This window comes from Onychomys torridus, chromosome 10, assembly GCF_903995425.1.
Source record: "Onychomys torridus chromosome 10, mOncTor1.1, whole genome shotgun sequence".
NCBI lineage: Eukaryota > Metazoa > Chordata > Mammalia > Rodentia > Cricetidae > Onychomys > Onychomys torridus.
In genome coordinates, this window is record NC_050452.1 from 28,019,298 (window position 1) to 28,042,345 (window position 23,048).

General features: G+C 42.1%; 1 protein-coding gene across 3 annotated transcripts in view; it reads left to right on the top strand.

Annotated features, from left to right (window-relative positions):
• Nsd2 (nuclear receptor binding SET domain protein 2) overlaps positions 1-23,048 on the top strand; it is an 87,994-nt gene that overhangs the window by 55,244 nt on the left and 9,702 nt on the right. For 2 of the 3 annotated variants that reach the window (XM_036201597.1, XM_036201598.1), the window contains 11 exons: positions 940-1,021; positions 2,304-2,428; positions 12,700-12,831; positions 13,683-13,806; positions 14,696-14,896; positions 15,773-15,952; positions 16,208-16,364; positions 16,493-16,698; positions 18,366-18,469; positions 18,775-19,044; positions 20,754-20,870. In XM_036201597.1, coding sequence (XP_036057490.1) covers positions 940-1,021; positions 2,304-2,428; positions 12,700-12,831; positions 13,683-13,806; positions 14,696-14,896; positions 15,773-15,952; positions 16,208-16,364; positions 16,493-16,698; positions 18,366-18,469; positions 18,775-19,044; positions 20,754-20,870 — 1,698 coding nt within the window. Of the gene's footprint in view, positions 1-939; positions 1,022-2,303; positions 2,429-4,990; positions 10,720-12,699; positions 12,832-13,682; positions 13,807-14,695; positions 14,897-15,772; positions 15,953-16,207; positions 16,365-16,492; positions 16,699-18,365; positions 18,470-18,774; positions 19,045-20,753; positions 20,871-23,048 lie in introns of those variants that run through there. The other variant, XM_036201599.1, reaches the window with a different exon arrangement.

Genomic DNA, 23,048 nt, shown 5'->3' on the forward strand with positions numbered 1-23,048 from the left:
TATTCATGTATGTGTGTGTGTGTGTGTGTGTGTGTGTGTGTGTGTGAGAGAGAGAGAGAGAGAGAGAGAGAGAGAGAGAGAGAGAGAGAGATTGAGATTGAGATTGTATTCCACGGAGGCCAGAAAGGATGAGTAATCTCTTGGAGCTCAAGTTCCAGATGTTTATGAGTTGCCAGACAAGCATGCTGAGACCTAAACTTAGGACCTCTGGAAGATCAGCTAGTGCCATCTACTCAGTTCTGTTTTTTTCATTTTAAAGTATGATCTCACTAAATTGAGTAGACTGGTCTTGAACTCACTCATTAGCCCAGACAAGATTTGGTTTGTGATTCTTCTTCCTTAGTCTTCCAAGTAGCTAAAATTACAAGCCTGTGGCCACTGGCTCAGCATTTTGAAACTTTCCCTCAAATCTTTGGTTGTGGAAGGTGTTTTATTGTTGATCTCTGTGAAGTAAATATGGAGTTTGTCTCAAATTTGGAAATCCCTAGTGTAGTAGCATTATGAGTTACTCTAGTAATGCTGGAACTGACATAGAGGTATGACTTCAGTTTGATTGGGTCTCTTGAATAGAAAACTAGATTTCCTCTCTTAGTTTTTACTCTGCTTTGGATTCAGTGGCAAGTTTGGGTAGCACATGAAATATAACTTACATAAGGGACCTTAACAGAACTATGGCAGATATTGGCACAGCCCTGCCCACTCTACCCTTGTGACAGTTTCTAGAACAGGAGGTAAGAAAAGAATCAGTTCATAGTATTAAAAAAGTCAGTTTGGGCAGCTGTGGTCTTCTTGAGTGTGAGGAATGCATTTTCAAAGGAAGAATTTTCTAATGTGTCAATTTTTAGCAACCTGTGTTCATTCACAGTTGGAGAATTTTTTCCTTTGTTTTCTTTCTCTTTGTCCCCCCCCCTCACCTCTTTTTTTTTTTTTAAATAACAGAGAGAGACAATCACCGACAAAACGGCCAGAACAAGCTCATACAAGGCCATAGAGGCAGCCTCCTCGCTCAAGAGCCAGGCAGGTAAATGTGATCAGGCTCCTTCCTTCCTGGCTCCTCTGGGTGCCTGGGTGGGTGAGCAGGGTGGCCTGGTCCTGTTCTTGGGGAGCCTCTAGTGTGGGCACCTGAGAGGGACAGAGATAAATGAGAACAGGGTTGGGTAACAGGGATCCAGGGATGCCTCAGAAGAACCAACAATTAAGCTAGGATAAAAAACAAGTGGGAAAAAAGAACTTGTGGAATTGAAAAATGATTGATTTAGTGTGCAAATTGTCATATTCAGTCATATTGAAGTTACTTTTCTACTGATTTTTCACTTTTTCAATTTGAAATTTTATTAGAAAGGAAATTTAAACCAGAAATACTCAGATTTCTTCCTTTATGAGATGAGTTGTTACTATAAATTCTTTTACTCTAATGTAGGCCCCTGATAGTTCATACTTACCAGCCAAGAGTAAAAGTCAGGATTAGTTGTTTATATTTCATATGATAAAGAAACCAGCTTAAAGGATTTTCTGCCGAAAAACAGCTGAACAGTAAAAAGGAAAAGTCAAACCCATTGACCTATTTGTGGATTATCCTGTTGAGACATCTGTCTGATAGATTAGCACAGGAGCTCTGTGATGAGTGAGGAGCTACGGTTAGAAAAACTGTTTTCTTTATTCTGCACAAGATCAGGTTTTTAAAAATCAGCTTTTTGGTTTTTCGAGACAGGGTTTCTCTGTGTAGCTTTGGAGCCTGTCCTAGATCTTGCTCTGTAGCCCAGGCTGGCCTGAGATCCACTTGCCCTTGCCTCTGCCTCCTGAGTGCTAGGATTAAAGGCATGTGCCATCGCCGCCTGGCTGAAATCGGCTATTTTTTAAACAAGTATTTGTGGATGATTGGAAATTTGAATATAAGATTGCTATTTTTAAGTATAAAAATGATATTGTTGTATTTAGATTTTTATTTTAGAGGTATACACTAGGCTTTTTATGCATGAAATTACATAACGAGTTTGCATCAGATAATTCTACAAGGGTTTATGGATCCACGTGTGGATGAAGCTGCATTGGCCCAGGGTTGTTGGGTGGGGGGGTGGGGGGGGACAGTTAAGTAGTGGGATATGGGTGTCATTGTATAGTTTGTCTGCTTTTGTTTTTAAATACAGTCAAGAGGTTTTTTTAATGATAAAAAGTTAAATCCTTACAACTAAGGACACCAGAAGATTCATCTTTAGGATTTCACTTACTTGAGGGGTTATTTAAATTAGTAAGGATGTGGGAGGTTAAGATTTTAAACTTTATAAAATAAACTTATTTTACAGCAACGAAAAATCTTTCTGATGCTTGCAAACCACTGAAGAAGCGAAATCGGGCTTCTGCAACTGCATCTTCAGCACTTGGGTTTAGCAAAAGTTCATCTCCTTCTGCATCCTTAACTGAAAATGAGGTAAAATAATGATGATAGTGATACCATGGCATTCATGTGAAGGCCATTAGTTGCTCAAGTTGCAATGTGAGTGAAAATTCTATTTTAAAAGAATTATGTTGGCGTTCTCCATAGGTTTAGGTGAGTTTCAGGTGTTCTTAGCCATCTAAAATTCACAAAATTGAAAGAATAGTGTACTATTTTAGTCTGAGCACTTGGAATATAAATACATGCACATGGTGAATGTGTAAGTGTACATACATACTTCAGTCTTGTTGCAGAATAATCGTTGCAATCTGTTTTAAAATGGTGTATTCTGTAAACCTCACTCTGTTTTTTCACATGAAAGGAGATTCACTGGCTCTACCAGGACATGCTATGTTGGCCACACTGACACTGGCCACCGTGCACCCACACTGGTGGAATGGAGGGGCTCACAAGCCTGTGGGGAAGCCAAAGGTTTTTTGGTCCTCATGCATTACATGTCTCTGGTCCTTTGTTCTGGCATGTCCCAGATGTGAGTGTGGAGGCAAGTTAGAACTGTCACTATACTAAGATTCCTGTGTTTTCTGGACTTGTAAAATACATGATAGCAGAGAAGTAGGGTGGTATTATAACAGGCTGTTGCTGCTATCACTGTAGTGTAGCGAGTAAGATGGTGTTACCAAGTCTACAATTGCCAAAACAAGGAGCAGCCCCAAGTGCAGGAATGATTTTTTGTTTGTTTGTTTTTGTTTTTGTACAGAGGTAGTTTTAATTTGATTCTAGTGACTACCTTTATGGATCTTACTTTTCATTTTTAATTTCTTGTTATTTTGATCTCTGTAATTCTGTTTTTTTTTTTATATTATAGACTGGAGATTTATTTTCACAATATTTGTAAGGTGTTGATAACCTTGGTCTTCATGGAAAAGGATAGTGAGGTGGGAACTAGACAGGCCCCTTTATCCTTTTGGATCAAAGGCAGCACTTCTGGCCTGGCCTCTGCTATGGTCCTTAGTAGGGTTGGATGTGTCTTTGCCGTTTCTTCCCATTAGTGGAGGGCTGGGCTTTCCATTGCATAATGGTCAGGGACCTGGGTGGCCAGTAGAACACCCTTGAGAATTCTGTTGCTCACTGCTCTGAACCTGAAAGTGTGGTGTAAATCTAGACTCTTTCTTTAGTAGGATCTCAGTCACAGACCTGCTCAGTCGTAATCTCAAGTGCTCATATTCACAGGACTTGGGCTTGGTGATAGTTGTTATGTGAAGAAAACTAAGCATTTCGTATAAATGTGTACATTCAATTTGTTGCTGAGCTTCTGTCTAAAATGTTACTAATACGAAAAGGCTAGTGTTATACAAATTATTTTCCATTTTCCTCTCTTGCCAACATTTAGAGTAGCAGTCTAGAAAATGAAAGATGGTCTAAAGTTCCAGATAATCGCATTAAAAATGGAAGGTTTCTGTTCTAGAAACCCTTTCATTTAGGCATTTAAGTTAGAATTTTCATTTATAATTTTTTTTTTTAAGTGGTGGGATTGGAACCCAGGCATTTGTGAATCCAGGCAAGTGTTTTACCACTATGTTACATTACAGCCTTATAAAAATTTTAAATGATTTTTTTCTTCATATTTTGGTCTAGTTATCCAGTTGATATTTTACATATGCTGTTGTCAGAAAGGAGAGAGAGAAAAATATTGAATTACTGAACTTGTGTCTGCCATTCTTGATCATCAGTATTGGGTACTGACGGTGAAGACAGTGAGGGTGGAACAGGAACAGTAGCTGCTGCCGTCTCTGGCTCAGTAGTCTGAACCTGGAAAGACTAAGATGAAGAAGCATTTTGTAACTAGACTTAATTGCAACATCAGAGGTTGATAGATGATTTAAGTACATTTTTATTATGTAGGAAATGCATTGAATTTAAATCCCTTCTTAGATTTTAAAGGTGATAACATAAATCTCACAGTATACATTATGTTCTTTATATAAAATAATTCAAATTCTAGGCCTTCTCTATCAAAATACTTGTGTGGCTTTATGTGAATATTCTTTATAGCTTATTTTATAGAGTTGCACTATTAATTTAAAATCTTTAGATGAACAAGTAGATTTGTCCAGCGTGCATCAGCATTACTGACCCTCACAGTGAATGTTTACAGGTCTACAGTGCTGAGTACCTGCTAACACATGAACAAAGCACTAGTGTTATGAAAGGCTGTGGATACTGTTGAGTCTGTTTCTGATGTGAAAATTATGTTTGGAGATCTGACTGCCTCTTCACTTTAGGGCAGTCATGTTTTGCATGTTTATATTTCCCTCCCTTCACACATCTGATTGAAAGAGGATTATGTAGGGTTGGTATTTCAAGACATTTTAGGTCATGTTGTAGTTTAAGTTCTTAGAAAATGTGTATGATAAATTTATATTGGAATAATTATTAATTACATGATATTACATCACCCCAATGAAGAGATTAAAATTGCACACTTGCATGACAAAGGCCTGTGAAGGAATTGATGTGATTTAAGTGTTTTGTAACTTCATTTTTTGTTCCCTTAGTAGAGCAAATTCTTATTTTTTTCGCCTTCACTGGTAACAGCTTTTATGGGAGCCCACATCAGTCAAGTTGGACTTGAATTCAGCCGCCCTGTACTGCACTTAGAATGATGTAATATCCCAAGATGTCTGCTGCAGGTGGTGCATCATCGTATACACTAAGTGACATTTCTATCACAATCATTTTATGGAAGATGTGTGATAATCTGTTTTTACTGGTATTAATAAACACATACAATGAAGAAAACAGATAACAAATTTTAAGACCAAGGTAAGATACCCAATCAAGGCCATTTAATCAATCACATTCATCTCATAATAGAAACACATTCATATTCTAAAGATCAATCTGAAGTTCAAGTTGAGGAGGAGGCCCTCCAATTGAGGCTATCCCAGAGCTATGACAATGGCATCATATTGAAGAGGTTATCCTGTTAATGCTCATTTTTTTCCTCTAATTCATAATTTACTGAATTTTTAAGGAAAAATGTCAGCATCTGTTCACTATCAATATGAAAGAACAAGCAGGACACATTAAGGGGTCCTTTGTCAACTATTTTCATTGCCAATGAAATGTATTCAGTATTGTAGATATTAAACCAGTTTCCCACATAAAAGGCAGGAGGAGTTTTGATTCTGTCCTTTTTTACTTGACAGTTTTACTATGACACTAGACACAGTAGATTTTTAGGGAAAAATGCCATTTACAGTATCATTGTGAACCATTCAACTATTGATCCAGTCACTGATAACTAGAAGACACCATAATCAGGTTATTTACAACAACCACATCATCAGTTGCTTTTGTAGAACATCAGCATCATGTTTTAAATGTTGTGGTTCTGGATGCCCATCTGGGGCATACCCAGGTGCCCGCATGTTTGCATGGGAGGAAAGGCTCCACTTGCCCTCAGCTCAAGAAGCAGAGCTTGTGCTGTACACGGGGTGTGTGAGCGGTGCCCAGGCCGTTGCACACAGACACCTCAGTGTTGGACCTGTGATGAAAGTTTCTGAGAAATACTTTTGTTCCAAACCATTAAGTAATGTAACGCATGTAAAACACGTAGCGTGCCTGGCACCTTACAAGGACTCAGTGGTTCACTATTGTGACAGTAATGGTTATTACAATAAAATAATAAAATCACCACCATTCCATTTTTATCCAAAAGTATAAATTTTTCTTTGGCATGAAAAATGATCCTCTTGACTGCATCATGCATGTGTGGATAAAATAAATCCAGGAGTAGCAGAACCCTAGCTCTGTTTGTGTGACACAGTAGGGTATTAGACTGTGAAGTTGTGGTCTGGTAGGTCACTCAGCTGGCTCTGCTCAAATGTACTTAGAGACATGACCTCAGAGAATACCTAATGTGAGCATTCTAAGTTGTACTGTTCTTAAAGGACATGAAAGATCTCAGGTAAATTAAATTTTTTTAAATATAAATCACAAACTTAAAAAGTATGAAGAAACAGGATGATGTAGAAATGGCCCTGGTTCAAGAAGTGATTTCTCAAAAGTACAGACACGACACTGATAAGGTCTTGGGCAGAAATGAAGGTATTTCATTTGAAATTAGAGCATGATGAATTTTGAGTGGGTGCCCTGGAAGCAGCTATGTGCAGATACAGCAGGAATCAGTCAGAGGACACGTACTTTGCTCTGTACTGGGGAGTGAGGACTTCAGAACTAATGGCGATGTCTGCAGTGTGGGCACAATTAGTACCTGCTGAATTCAGAGAGTATGAGGTGAGCACGGGTGGGGATCATGGAATATTCTTCAACCAGGGGCAGGGTTCTTAGCATGCTGCAGTGAGAATGGAGTGACAGTCCTCCATATAGGGTTTCCTGCCCCAGAGACCAGCAGTCGTCTCACAGTAAATAAGCAGAGGTCCATGTCAGCTCTTGGCTGACCTCTCCTAAAAGAGGTGACTCTTAATCAAGGAGGAATAACTTGTCTGCTGAGAGTACAAAAATATGTGACAAATTTGTTACACTATAGATTTAACATGGAATTCCTTCATTTTTTATAAAAATGTCAAAAAAGCAATGCTACCTCTCTAGCCTTAGGTCTTGTGAACTGCCCACTGTTGAGTTTTGCTTCTGCCATACAGAGAATTGATACCATTTGATCCTGTTTGGCTTCCTTCAAACCATTGTTTGTATATGATGTTTGCCTGGGAAGGGGAGGTAGCTTTTGGTATAAAACTCTTGATTCAAAAGAGATGAAGACTTGAGTGAATGTACAAAGGTTTGGATTGTAGCTGTTCTAACAGTGCAAGTTGTCTGTTGCACAGAGCAGCACACCAGGGAGTACATGTGCTGGATAGAGGCCTGTGCCTAGTAGCCAGGTCCTTCAGGTGCTCCTCAGTTAGCCCCTCTGCTCCAGACAGACTTCTGCCTTCCTGGCAGCTTTTCCTCAGATGAAAAGTGAATGTTGTCCTTTGGTCACAATGCCTTTAAGTGTAGTTGTAGCTCAAAACTTTCTTTAGTATCCATATCTATTTACATCTGTGTTTCCCAACACAAAACAACTCCAATGTTTCTAAGAGGATGTCCTGAAAACCAACCAGAAATCTAAGCTTGACAAAGAAGTAAAATATCATAGGATCTAAGAGGAAAGGATCCCTGCTTCATGGGTGAGGGCATCCATTCCATCCACTGCCTCTAAAGAGTCGTAGAACAGCCTGCTTCTGGCATGGGTGGAGGGTTTCTTAAGTTGGTCTCTCAGCCAAGGTATATCTAATTCTGGGATTACTTGAGATAGTTCATGCAAAAGCACCAGAAAACTTAAAAACAGAGTTCTCTGGAGCTAGAAGGCAGATGAGGGACAGGGCCTTTTCATTAATGATAGAGCATATCACAAGAATAGTAAGAAAAAAACAACAAAACCTCACCTGGCAACAACATGTCTGTGACTCTATGCACTCATCCCATGGTTGTGACTGGAGCCTGTAGGCTGGCTAGATGAATAGGTTACTGGTAACCTATTAAGGTCTGTAACAGAAATAGAGAAATGCCATATAAAGAAGGAAATAAAAACATAAGTAAACATCTCATTTCTCAAACAAAAATTGATGCCTGTGTTTATGTAAAATTTAAATGATTAAAGAGTGCGCCTGAGAAAGGGTCTCTGCCTGGAGTGAGGGCCAGAACTGAATTTTGTTCTGTCTATCCTTCAGTATTGGTGTGTATTCTGTATAAGCTCCTAGCTTACTCAGCCCACTTGAACAGAAAGAGGAACCCCTAGTGAGTGGTTCTTTGTTGGCCTCAGTTGCTTTATATGGGCCTGAGAAGCCCCATGAGGTCATGACTCCCTCTAGGAAATGTTTGTCCAGTGGCAGGTGAACCATAGGGTCATTAACACTTAGTAAGTTTGCTTTCTTTCTCTGTCACTGATTCTAAGGTACCATATGTCTTACACACATTCAAACATATAGGTTGCTTGAAGGGTCCTTCGGAATGTTAAATGTGCAGCACCTTATTTTATTGTCAATAAGTCCATTATCCCAGGTTTTGAAAATTTTAATTACCAAGGACTGCTATTTATCTTTGAGGTTATAAAATCCAAATTGTCTTTTGCTAGAGAAAAGTAGAAGGGCTTTCCTAACAGCTTTCAGAGCTTTTAGTGCTTCTTACTGATGCTGACTTAGAAAGCTTTTTGGGTTTTATTTTTGTTTTAAGAAACATCAATTCCTGTATATCTTAGCATTTTTGGTGATTGAAATTGACTTTGTTCCTTTTAGGTACTGTTTTTATTGCTAGAATATTAGGATTCTTTTCACTAACTTTCCTGCCAGTGATGGAAAATGGCCATCCTTAGTACACAGAATAGTGTATTTGCATTTTCCTTGTACAGGAAGGGTAAGGGACATACTCTCTGGGGCTTAACTAGCAAGGGTGTCCATCCAGCACCCTGACATTTTGTCAGAGTCCTGTGTGTACATCCACATTTATAATTTTTCTCTAGCCCGTGTAGTTGTTCAGCTTTCAATGTAATAACCCTGGCAATATTTTGAACCTGCTAGTATTCCAGGGGTGCTCTGCTTTACAAAAAACAACTGGGGTCAGGTGGAGTCCTAGTACAGGAATATTGCCAGTCATATGAGCTTAGAAGGCAGATAGGCTGGTGGTTCTCAAGCCTTCCAGGTGAGGACACATGGCCTGTTGCTGCAGCTGGCTGGACCAGGTCCCTGCACAGCCTAGACATGGTTGAGTCAATAGAACATTTAGAGACCACTTAACCTTGGGTAAGGGCAGGCCTTTACGGGAGCAGTAACCATGTGGCTGACTGGCTACAGCTCTCAGTCTTTGCTGTCCTCTTAGGCTAACTATATAGAAGCTGGCATAGATTGGATGAATCTGAAGCACAATGACATTCTGTGGACTAAAGGTTTTTTTGGTTTTTGATTTTTTTTTCCTCTTTCATGTTCTCAGTAACTCATACCTGGCTTTAAATTAAGAGTAGTTAGGAGAATTCTAGTCTGTATAAACTTTAATAAAAATTATTTTGGATTCTAGGATTTTAGAATGGTTGACTTAACTTCAAATTGTCTTAATTCCACTCTTAATACTTCACTGTGATGTTAACTGGAAGCCCTGCTTGAGATCAGTCTTTTTATTTTAGACCATTATATCTGCTGAGCACAGGATTCTTACTATTTGTAAAACTAAAAGTCTGTGAACACACTTCTACGCTTCTTCCTTTATGAAAGCATAACTTAAACATGAAAATAATGTTGGTTATAGAGATATTTATTGTTCAAGGTCTGTAATTGTATTTTAAAATGATGTAGTATTCAATTTGTGAAGGGAATTGTTTTGTCAAAAAAAAAATTAAAAACTCAATGTGTATCAGCCCACAGAAGGGCAGGGGTCTACTTTGTGGCCACAGTGGGGTAAACCCCAGTTACACTCATTGAGCTTTCCTGATGGCCACATAGCTCCTGGTAGTGGGTTGGAAGATGTCTACTGGGTCACATGATGTTTGGTAATGCCATCTTGAAAGTCCCTGTAATAGATGGAGACTACATTTCCTGTCTGTGAAGGAATGTGTGTCTAAGGCAGGTAGGCAACTCAGTACTGTCACTTACTGAGTAGAGAGTGGAGAAGTATTTTCAGATTCAAGAAAACTTTGGAAAGTCAGGAACTAAGCCGCTTGGAAATCAGTACCACAAGCATGACCTTGGTGGACACAGGAAGCCACAGGAAAATTCTTGACAGTCTGTGTCCCATCAGTCACTTCATTTTTCTTTTTTCAAACACATCCTGTTGGATATTGAATAGATCATAGATGTCGTAGACTGAGATCTGGGACTGTGTTGGGACCATACTGGTGATATGTCACTTCCACAAATGGCATCTCCAAGTAAGCTGTCACCTGGTACACATGGAGGTGGAGCCTGCAGCTGGAGTGAGGCGCACACTTGGCTCTGCCTGCAGGTGGTTTGCTGAGCAGAGAGCTGAGGGACCCTCTTGACTGGGTAGGGGTTTTGTCCATTTGTGGGGGAGGATGTGGTGGGTGAAGGTGGACCTTCTACAATCTGTCATGGACTGTGATATTGTAAGGTCTATATTCTGTATGTGGATAACAGACCCAATCAGGAAACGAGCCTTATGTGTGTCGTTAACATTTATATTTCCATTCAAAATATGTATTCAGTGTTTATTTCCTCAAACAGACTTTGTTAATTTAGGAAATATCTCCAAGTGGAAACGTGCTAACTTTCTGTAAATCTTAAATAAAAGGTGCTGTTCCTTCCTCTGACCCAGGACTGGTTTGTGTTTTCTGTCTTTCTTTCCATTCCTTTCTCTTTATAGTTTTTAAATTTGCTTCATCCACACTGTGGGAAGAAGTGGGTTGGTGAATGGAGGATGGGCTCTCTTTCATGGATGCTGTGCTAAACATCCTTTGGGTCTCAGTTCCTCTGTCAGTCAAATGGGTCAGCCTTGTGTGGCTATGGGAGCTGCTCTCTGAGCCAGGCCAAGCTGTGTGGCTACTGATTCCTAAGGTCTGAGCTTCCCTAATACTCACTCCAGTCTCAGAAGTGCTCAGATCCCACCTGTGATCCCCATATCTGATGGACGGTATTAAATTTGGAGTTTGATCAGAGCATTTCACGTTACCTCTTTCTGGATGTTGATGTGAAGGAAGTGGGAGGTGAGCTGATGGGAGAGGGATTGGCAATGGGCCCTGTAGTTCCAACTAGTCAGCCTCCTGGTGACAGACCTTAGCATGTGACACTAATGTGCTTCATGCTATTTCCATCTTCCTGCACAAGGTGAGAGAATTGAGTAGAAAGGCTTCCCCCATTACATTCTAGTTGGTAGGTGTGTCTAGTGAGACTAGAACGGGGATCACACAAAGCCTGTCCCTTGTTCCAGTGGACCATCAGAGCCACAGGAATCCTTGTTAATTTATTCCATGTTAACATAGAGTCAAATCAGGAAAATGCCTGGTTTTTGTTTTTTGTTTTTTCTCTCTCATTGCTCCCAATAACTTCAGTGAGATAAACTGGTAAAAGCTCATTAGGAAGCCTGCAGAATCTGGGCCAGAGTCCCTGGTGAGGTTTTTGTTGGTTTGTTTTTGGTGCTTTTTTCCCTTTTTCAGCAGGGTTTCTTTGTATAACCCTGGCTGTCATGGAATCTGCTCTTTAGAGCAGGCTGGCCTCAAACTCACTGAGCTCTGCCTGCCTCTGACTTAAGTACTGGGATTAAAGGCATATGCTACTACTGCCTGGCTTGTTTTGTTTTTTAATGGGGCCTAATTATAATATCTAGCGTTATGTTAATTGGTAAATAGCAAGCCTATAACATAATTATGTGTGATTATTGAGGTAAATAAGAAACATAGTTAATACATTTTTTGCTTTGTTTTATCTCCAAAATTCAATTTCCAACACTAAGATCATTTACCCCCACCCCCCAAATTTAAGCACTTGAATTTGAAGGATGAAAGGGTTTTCTGTTTTACCCATTTAAACATTTATTGTTAGTACTTGTCAGGCAAGGACAGGATGCTCCATGCAGCAAGGGTGAGGAGTTGTGGCTGGATTCTAGTCTCTGTTCAGTGGAGGAGAGCCAGTAAAATAGGTGCTTTCCTCTGCACACATACTACATTTCCCCCAAGTCTTTTCCTCAGAGTCCAGTGTTAACAAGGCAGGCAGAAACTGCTCCTTGCCTTTCTATGGGGCTGAGCAGATGAGCTGGGACCAGTTAGAGTGAGAGGATAGACAGGGCACTCAGGCTGCAGTGCAAGTCAGTGACTCTCCTGACTCTTGAATCAGGTCCAGGGGAGCAGCATGCTTCTGGAAGAGCACAGTACCCTCAAAAGAGTGAGAAGCAGCTTTTGTGAAGTCTTTTTTGTGACTTCACTTTGTTGGTTTTTTTTGTTTTTTGTTTTTGTTTTGTTTTTAATTCATGTGGTATTTGGGTCTGAAGACATTGGGTAAGAAAGCGCAAGAGTACTGATCCCAGAGCTCATCTTCATTTACTCAGAGATAATTGGATTTTCATAAGTTGCTTTATTTAAAGGAATATGTCTTATGTACATATGTATATTAAATATTGAGTAGAATAAGGTCCACTTCTGAGTTTGCTATGCAGCTTTTACAGGTTTTATTACTTCCAAGCCAGTGATAGTGTGTATCTACACCACATCATTGGGCATAGGGCAGGAAGTGGGCTGTGTCCAAAGGATGTGGCCACCTGTTTTCTGTGGCTAGTGAACTATCGTCCACCTCCTTCATCTCCAGGTCTCAGACAGCCCAGGAGATGAGCCCTCAGAGTCTCCGTATGAAAGTGCAGATGAAACACAGACTGAAGCATCCGTCTCATCTAAAAAGTCTGAAAAAGGAGTAGCTGCCAAAAAGGAGTACGTGTGTCAGGTGAGGGCTAGGCGGTGTCTGATATGTTGGTGAGGGCTTCTCCTGAAGTCCCAGAAGAGCAGAGTGAGTTTCTTGCATCCTCTTTTCCTCCAGACTTTTGCTCCATTACTGCTCATAGATACCTCTTTGGAAGGATTAGGCCAACAGGAGAATTCTGGTATTAGGTTGTCTAAGTTGACATTATTCATTCTCAGGTGTTATGTGTTTCATGTACAGCACAAGTATACATATCACAGTTTGAAGTAGTACTTGGGAATGTGTGCTGTAAGAGGTAAGGTGCTAGGGTGATGTGGTGCCCTTTGCTGCTTACTTAGTTCACTGGGTAGGCCAGTCACGGGCTGGAATGGCATGACTAAACCCATATCCATACAGTGGTATTGCCCGGGTCAGTGTCCTACCTGTGCTGGATGCTGGGTTGGTGATCTTAAGAAAGCTACTCACCTTTCTGTGCCTTAGTCCCTGCACCATTGTGAGGGGCAGTCAGTGTCAGTATCCATGTGAGGCTGCTGATTTGTCCAGAGTTGCAAAATGGCTGACAGTCAGCTCCATTGCTGCCATCTGTAGAAGGATGGCTGGTGTATGGTAAAAATAGGCCATGGGTTTTGGTTTTTGACATTCATATCTGATCTGAAACATCCTGAATGTATCCTTCAAGGTTTTGATCTTTTGTTTTCCTTAGCCTGTCCTGAGGGACTAACATCTTTGTGTAACTTTACCTGGCTGAAGTCTGATCCTGCTAGGCATTTCACTGTGTGCATGCCAGAGATGGAGTCAAATGGCCCTACAGGGTGAGAATACTGAAGGGGCTCTTCCTCTGGGTATAGGTTCATGCCCCCCTCTGTTCCCCACAGTTGTGTGAGAAGACAGGCAGCCTCTTGTTGTGTGAGGGCCCCTGTTGTGGAGCATTCCACCTAGCCTGCCTTGGACTTTCCAGAAGACCAGAAGGAAGATTCACCTGCACTGAATGTGCCTCAGGTAAGTTCCAACTTCTGAAGCTGCGGGGTTGTGTGTGGAGGTCAGTGCTGCTTGTCCCTTTTTTTCTGGGCTTCCTCAAGTTGTATATGAGACATTTGACAGAGAACAAGTCCCGCACATACTGGTACAAAGATTTTATGCTTCTAAGCTCTTCCACTGTACTGTGGGCTTTACTACTTGAATGACAGTATCACTGGGCAAGTAGTTCAGGATACAGTGACTGGTGGAGTGAGGGAATAAAAGGCTGTGTACTTTTCCAAATCCTTCCTGTGGGGCTAGCATAAACCTTGCTCTATAGGTGGCGGTTATGGAGCATTACACCTCTAAACAGTCCTGCCTAACCAGTAGTCAGTCATAGAGCACTGGTGTTCATAGGATGCTCAGTTCTTTACAGAGACTAAGATGTCATTCTTAGCTTCATTTTTGACAGCAAGAGCTGAACTGAGGGGCTAAAGCTTTTGCCCTACCCCCGCTCTATAGCCTCAGGGTTTGTCCTACAGACTAGGACCACAGTGGGAAGAAGGCTGGCTGCACAGTGGCCCCTGCTCCCTGCTAACTAGGCCCAGGAAAGGTCCCGCTGCTCAGACAGCCCAGCAGCAGCAGCAGCAGCAGCAGCAGCAGCACACATCAGATGTCAGTCTTCTGCAGCCAGAACAAGTCTTTGCTGCACGGGTGCGTGGGCCAGGAAGAAGACAGACTGTCGTGTTTCTCAGGTGAAGCTGCAGCTTAGACGGCGGCTCAGATGACTGGGCTTTCTTCTGAGGAGGGCTTAGACTAGTCAGCAACACAGGCTGCTCCAGAAAACTTGCTTCGTTGTAGTCGCTCAGAGCTTCAGTCTAACTTGTGTTCTCTGCACCTTTCCCTGCACCTTTCTCTAACCACTTGTTAGGAATTCATTCATGCTTTGTGTGTAAAGAAAACAAGATGGAGGTGAAGCGCTGTGTGGTAACTCAGTGTGGAAAGTTTTACCACGAAGCTTGTGTAAAAAAATACCCTCTCACTGTGTTTGAGAACCGAGGCTTTCGCTGCCCTCTCCACAGCTGTGTGAGCTGCCATGCTTCAAACCCTTCAAATCCACGGCCATCAAAAGGTACAGATAGATGTGCACTTACAACTTGGGTGTGGGTTCACTCACAATGTATAGGTGCTTCTGAAGGTGACCATTGATGCCAGACAGGTGTCACTGGAAGTTATGAACTCTGACGGTCTTCATTACCTTCTGTTTTTCTGCTTGACTCATAAGTCAAGAGGTTTTTTTTATTTTGTTCCTATAACATAAGGCTTGTCCCCATTCTTTTCTTTTCATATCAGTTAGCACTTTGAGATTCTTGATTTTTCAACAAAGGATACTACCTGAACTGTCTGTGGATTCTCTTTGCTCTTTTTTTTTTTTTTTTTTTGAGACAGGGTTTCTCTGTAGTTTTGGAGCCTGTTCTGGATCTTGCTCTGTAGACCAGGCTGGCCTCAAACTCACAAAGATCCACCTTGCTCTGCCTCCTGAGTGCTGGAATTAAAGGCATGCGCCTCCACCGCCCAGCCTCTTTGCTCATTTTTAAAGGTACTTTATATATAAGGGAATCTTCTGTTTGTAATACAAGAGGTGGAACCCTGGGCCCCACATACTAGGCAAGTGCTTTACCACTGAGCTTCCTTCTCAACTGGGAAATATTTAAAATGAGATTACATATGTGGAAGATAAGGGTAGCTGTGTGGCGTTGGAGAGGTGCTGAATCCTTGTCACAGGGCTTCCCTGACACTATACATTTAGCAATATTTAGGGGGAATACACTATCAACATTTACTAGGAAGGGTATCCAGCAGAAGCTCTCACAAATCCCAAATGCTAGCAGCCCAGGTTAAGAAATGCTGGTTGGTTGGGCAGTGGTGGCACATGCCTTTAACTTTCTGAGACTTTGTCATGGGAGTCAGCAGTATTTGTGGTCTTCAGGGTGTTTATTTTCTTTAGGTAAAATGATGCGATGTGTGCGCTGCCCCGTTGCCTATCATGGAGGGGATGCCTGTCTGGCTGCAGGATGTTCAGTGATTGCTTCTAACAGCATCATCTGCACTGGCCACTTCACTGCTCGGAAGGGGAAGCGGCACCACACCCACGTCAATGTGAGTTGGTGCTTCGTGTGCTCCAAAGGTAAGGATGTGTTCTGCTGTGTGTGCTGCTCCACACCCAGCTCAGCTGGTGCTGCAGGTGTCTCCTCAGCCCTCTAAGTGAACCCTGTAGACTTGAGGAGATGACTTCGGTAAAATGATACATAGCATTGAGTGGTGACTCATGGATTGACCTACTCACACTCCTGCTTCCATCAGGTTTGTGTCCCTTACAAAGCTGAGAGAGGGCCTAGACTGACCTGGTGAGACAAGCTCAGGCTGGCCTCTTCTCTTGTAGGGGGAAGTCTTCTGTGCTGTGAGGCCTGCCCAGCAGCCTTTCACCCTGATTGCCTGAATATCGATATGCCTGATGGCAGCTGGTTCTGCAATGACTGCCGGGCTGGGAAGAAGCTACACTTTCAAGACATCATTTGGGTCAAACTTGGGAACTACAGGTATGGAATAAAAGTCTGTGTGTTCATGTCTGTATTTACTTAAGTGTGTTTGCTTTACTTTACACTAAGTATTGGAAATTTTGTCACTCTGAAGAATCTGTGAATCCTGTTTTTAATATTTATAATAGATGGTGGCCGGCAGAAGTTTGCCATCCCAAAAATGTTCCCCCAAATATTCAGAAAATGAAGCACGAGATTGGAGAATTCCCTGTGTTTTTCTTTGGGTCTAAAGATTATTACTGGACGCATCAGGCACGAGTATTCCCATACATGGAGGGGGACCGGGGCAGCCGCTACCAGGGGGTCAGAGGGATCGGAAGAGTCTTCAAGAACGGTATGGAGATTTCTCAGTGGAGCATAGATGACACTGTCTTATGGCTTGTTAATCCTAATTCTGTTCTTTTGAAGTTTGACCTTTTTAAAAATTCCTAGACTAAAAATTCTATCTCTACTTCTGTACTAGAAGAAAGGAAATTTGTAGGCTGATATTAATTAGTGTATACTTATGCCATTTAGTAGCTTTTATAATATTAGCATATAATTAATTTTATTAAAATGAAATAAGGCTTTTTTTGCCAGACAGTAGTGGCGTACACCTTTAATCCCAGTTTTTGGGAGACAGAGGCAGACGGATCTCTCTGAATTTGCGGCCAGCCTGGTTTATAGAGTGCGTCTCAGGACAGCCAGGGCTACATAGAGAAACCCTGTCTCCAAAAACAAAAAAAAATAAAAGAAATAAAACTTTTTTTTAAAGATAATATGTTTAGAACTAATTATAAATATTTTCCATACCTGGCCTTTTGTGTGGCAGCTCTGGAGATGATTTCCCATGATTGGAACCTTAAGTTCTAGCTCTCTGCTGCTAATTCCTTCTTCAGCAGACACAGTAGGACCTTGGGTACCTTACACAGTGTCAGGGTGGGCAGATCAACCAAATGCTGTGTCTGATTCCACAGTCTGGGAGACGGTGTAGTAAAGCTAGATAATGACTTGGGCAGGAAGGAGATAGGAGATAAAAGTGTGATGTTGCACAAGAAGAATCAGCATTTTCTCTAGATGCAGAGTGAGTGCGGAGAGTAGGAGAAATTTGGAGTGCTTACATGATTTATGCAGGGAGAACAAGCTCTGTCACTGCTGATGGGATTTGCCACGGTAGATGAAAATCTGCCTTGAGAGCTGTTGGCTCCTTGCTGCTGAGAGTTTAGCAGATAGCAAGCAACAGCTGCCTGTCCTCTTCCTTAATGCCTCAACATTGGGGGTTTCCAGAGGACTGAAATCCCAGCACTTGGGAGGCAGATGAAGGCAGATCTCTGGGAGTTCAAGGCCAGCCTGTCTACAAAGCGAGTTCCAGGACAGCTAGGGCGACACAGAGAAACCCTCTCTTGAAAACCACGCACACAAATGGGTAGCTAGCAAAAGCTTCTTGAAAACCATCAGAAAGGAGAGATTCTGGTAGAACTTGAGGCAACCCAGTGAGTTGAGTATGGTACCAAATGGTGAAAGTGGAATCCCAGACTCCTGACTCCTAATACTGACCTGCTATTAAGTCGGGCCTGCTAATGACTGACCAGCAGCTGCCAGCTCAGCCTAACCACTGACCTGGCCTCACAATGACATTGACAGTCTGTAAATTTTGGGTGTTGATGTAGCCTCTACTGATCTGAACTGGTGCTTCTTCTTAGAGCTTTTTTGCTTTAAAAGGAATAAGTTCACTTTTTCCCCCTAAGTACAGTGTGTTCCAGGCACTGATACTGTTGCCTTGTCCTTAGAACTCAGTATGGAGAATGGGTAGTGCCTGACAAAAACACAGCTGCTGGGCTTTGTGCTTAGCTGGCACAAATTGGTTCTTAGTGTTTAGTCACTGGGGAGGCAGGCACCTGCCTTTTACAGTGTTTCATAGCTGCTTAGCTTCAAGAAAACCACCAGCAGTACTTAGCAGTGAATATGGAGGTCAATGTGTATATTTACTGAAATATATTTCTCATTCTGTTGGCTTTTTAGCATTGCAAGAAGCTGAAGCTCGTTTTAATGAAATCAAACTTCAGCGGGAAGCCCGAGAAACACAGGAGAGTGAGAGAAAGCCTCCACCTTACAAGCATATTAAGGTGATAGTCATGTCAGGATTATGTGTACGTGTGTGTGTGTGTGTGTGTGTGTGTGTGTGTGTGTGTGTGTGTGTGTGTGTGTCTTCTCAACAGCGTGGTTTGGAAATGGTTCTTGGGTTACAGATTTTTCAATCCCAGATTGTGACTGTTAAGAGGTCTGTCAGAAACTATCTCTGTGGACCCTATGATGATTATTAGAATGCATGTATCTAATGTGGGCCCTTGAAGGGGCAGCATGAGTGTGCAGGGATCCAGGGCTTTCTGGTTACAAAGTAGAGTCAAGACAACTTGCTTTTTCCTTACAGGTGAATAAACCGTATGGTAAAGTCCAGATCTATACAGCTGACATATCCGAAATCCCAAAGTGTAACTGTAAGCCTACAGATGAGAACCCCTGTGGTTCTGATTCTGAGTGTCTAAACAGGATGCTGATGTTTGAGTGCCACCCGCAGGTGTGTCCTGCAGGGGAATATTGCCAGAACCAGTGTTTCACTAAGCGCCAGTACCCTGAGACCAAGATTATCAAGACAGATGGCAAAGGGTGGGGCCTGGTTGCCAAAAGGGACATCAGAAAGGTATGTGATATGTCCCCTGGTTTTTGTACTGTGTAGTGATTCTTCTTGTCTTTTTTTTTAAAGGTTTATTTATTATGCATACAGTGTTCTGCTTGCATGCACACCTACATGCCAGAAGAGGGCGCCAGATCTCAATATAGATGGTTGTGAGCCACCATGTGGTTGCTGGGAATTGAACTCAGGACCTCTGGAAGCACAGCAAGTGCTCTTAACCTCTGATACATCTCTCCAGCCCCTGTGTAGTGATTCTTAAGTGTATGTTTGTGTGTGCAGTGCCTGGCTTGGCAAGTGTGTGGAGATCAGATGACAAGTTTCAGGTCCCAAGGACCAAACTCATATCCTCAGACTTGGTGGCAAGTACTTTTACCTAATGAATCATCTCACTAGCCCTCTCTTCCCTGCTTGTAGGAATTTTGTTTTGTTGTTATTTTGGTTTGGTTTGGTTTTTTGTTTTTCAAGACAGGGTTTCTCTGTGTAGCTTTGCGCCTTTCCTGGAACTCGCTCTGTAGCCCAGGGTGGCCTTGAACTCACAGAGATCCACCTGCCTCTGCCTCCTGAGTGCTGGGATTAAAGCCATGTGCCACCACTGCCCGGCGGGTTTTTTTGTTGTTGTTTTTGTTTTGGTGTGTGTGTGTAAGTGTGTGTAAAATATTTTGAAACAGTGTCCAAATTTAATTATTATAATTAAATGTTGTAAGCCAGGTATGATTGTATGTACCTGATACATGGCAGACACAGGTGGATCTCTCTGACTTTGAGGCCAGCCTGGTCTACATAGTGAGCTCCAGGACAGGCAGGGCTACACAGTGAGACTCTGAACACGTGCAACAGTATATACCCATTGTAGAGACACAAGTGGAATTGCTTGTTTACCTTATCACAGCCTGGCCCTGATGTGCTTTGTCATGACCAGTAGTCTCAGACCTAAGGTCCATGACCAGAATAGGTCCAGTACAGAAAATTCATAAGCCACACCAATAGTCTCAGCAGTGTCTCCCTCCCTCCTTCCCTCCCTTCTTCCCTCCCTCTCTCCCTCCCTCCCTCTCTCCCTCCCTCCCTCTCTCCCTCTCTTTCCATCTTTCTCTCTCTCTCCCCTATCTCTCCCCCACCCACCTCTCTCTTCCTTCCCCTTTCCCTTTCTCTTTTCTAAAAGATTTCAGCCAGGGGTGGGGGCACACCTTTAGTCCCAGTACTTGGGAGGCAGAGGCAGGCAGATCTCTGTGAGGCCAGCCTAGTTTACAGAGCCAGATCCAGGACAGCCAGAGATACACAGAAACCCTGTCTCCAAAAACAAAACAAAAACAAAAATTAAAAAAAGATTGCTGAGGTCACTACTCTCCAGCCTTATTCCTTGGTTATGTCAGCTGTTGCTTCATGTAGACTTGCTGTAAAATCTACCTGTCAAGTTCTCATAACCTCTTTCCTGTTGGAAATCTGCATGTCATTATTACATGGATGGTGGGTTATCAGACATGCTTCTCTAAGGCAAGACATTGTAGAAAGCAATCTGGAATGTTGTATATATTTGCCACTGGCAATCTCCATTTATAAGATATTTGAATTTGAACTTAATGAAGGACCTCTAGGAACCACACTCCTGAGATATTAACATGGTATCCTAGAATGATTGATGGTGTCATGGTTTCTTGGACCCTGATTTTGAGAATTGGTTTCTATGTACTCAGTCATTACATTCTTCTGATTTTCAGGGAGAATTTGTTAATGAGTATGTTGGTGAACTGATTGATGAAGAGGAGTGTATGGCAAGAATCAAATATGCACATGAGAATGACATCACTCACTTTTATATGCTCACCATAGACAAGGTAATGGGAAGCGTGTCTTTGCTGTTCATTCCTGAAGTCTTGAATATGGACTGGAGGGTTCATCACCTGTAGAATTGGCCCTTGTATTTTGGTGACATTCTCATTTCACCCCCTTAGTAACTTTCCCCGAAACAATTTTTTTCTGAATGTGGAGCTGCCTCTTGGCATAGAACATCCTAAGAGCCATGTGTTTCCAATACAGCATAAAAAGTATACCAAGGTTCTCCTTAAGATCAGAAGGAAAAAAGAAAAAAGCATAGACATGAGCATTGCATGTTGTCTGGACTACATTGTAGAGAGGTTTTGGCTGTGTATTGCTCCATTTGCGTGTGAATCCTGTGCTCTCCCTCTCTCTGTGTGTTACCTAGGCTCACTTCAAACTTCTGAGTTCAAGCACTCACCTGCCTCAGTTTCCCAAATATGTGGGACTAGAGGCATGTGTCATTCCCTAAAGCTCTTGTAATTCATAGTTTTAAACAGCTGGAACCTAGTTGCTAGAGGTTTTTGGTATTCTCAGAATGAAGATAATTAGGCCTAGGTAGAGAAAGTGCATCATGCTGGTACTCTTGTGTCTTCTGTGACCAGTAAGCTCAAAACCCAGAAGAAAAGTGAGGCTCTCTTTAAAAAACATGACTAGGGGGTTGGGGATTTAGCTCAGTGGTAGAGCACTTGCCTAGCAAGCACAGGGTCCTCAGCTCCAAAAAATAAAATAATTTAAAAAATAAAATAAAAGTCTGGGCAGTGGTGGCGCACGCCTGTAATCCCAGCTCTCGGGAGGCAGAGGCAGGTGGATCTTTGTGAGTTCGAGGCCAGCCTGGTCTACAAAGTGAGTTCTAGGACAGTCTCCAAAGCTACAGAGAAACCCTGTCTCGAAAAACCCTAAATAAATACATAAATAAATACATACATACATACATACATACATACATACATACATGACTAATACTAGTGCTTGAAAACAAGATAAAAAATGGCTATGGCTCAGGCATTTTGAATAGAGCAATAGCAAACATTCTCATAACTGGGAATATAGGGCCCCTGTAGAAATAGGATGGCTCCAAGGGCCCCAGGCAACAGTCCCTTGGGAAGCTTGACTATTCTCAAACTCAGTCTATGGAGTAGAATTGGGCTCCTATCATTTGCTGTAGACTGTGGGGGTTGGGCCCTTTAGTGAGGTCATTGTCAGAAAGACAAGAAGATTAAAACATTGAAGAAAAAAAAAAGATGTAGGAGATAACCCAAACCAGGGATGGTGACACATGCCTATAATCCTAGCATTTGGGAGAATGAGGCAGGAGTAATCACTGACCTCAGAAAGCTGAGGGGGTGAAGGGAAAGGAGGGAGAGGAGCAATCCTGTTTGCAGGGGTGGAGCAAGATGTTAGCAAGATGGGGTATGTGTGTTCTCATACATGTATGTCTATGCATACATAGTAAAACAGGAGACAGTGAACATGGCAAAATACTAATAGGTGGGTGGGATGCACTAATCTGCCTTTTCCACCTGCCCACCTTCATGGGTTTGAATTTTTTTCTTTTTTAATTAAAAGAATTGGTTGCAAAAATTGTGGACCCTAGAACTTAAGAGGTGAGTAGCACATCCTTCTTCAGGCTCTGCCGTGACACAGGATTAATAAATAAACAATGAGCAGGTTCATGGAGGCCCTTCTGTAAGAGTCATCTGGTTTTCTGGGAAAGCTGGCAAGCTAGGATTCTGGAGGGCAGTGAACAAAACCAAGACGCACTACTGCCGTAGATAGAAGTGCTTAACTGAGCCCCAGGGATGCTCTGGTGTCCTGGGTGGTGACAGTTCTAGAGGCTGCAGCCCATTTTCCCACTTCATTTCCTCTTTCCCTCTTTCTGGAGCTCTCCATTAAGAACTAAGACTCATGAATGTACCTGCCCTAGAGAACGCACAGGCTCAGTAAAAGCCACAGAGATGCTCTATGATTTAAGAAGCTTCGACGAACAGTAGAAGGAAAACATTAACAATGAAGGAAGAACAAAACTCAGTAAGCCCAGAAGAAGTGAAATAATCTGATTTCCAAAGCTACTGTATTATTAGATTTGAATGTCTAGTTTTTTTTTTTTTTGGGGGGGGGGAGATCCTAAGACCTAAAAAAACAGAGAAGAAATGCCCATTCAGGGCAATAATTAAACTAATTTTAACTCTAAAGAA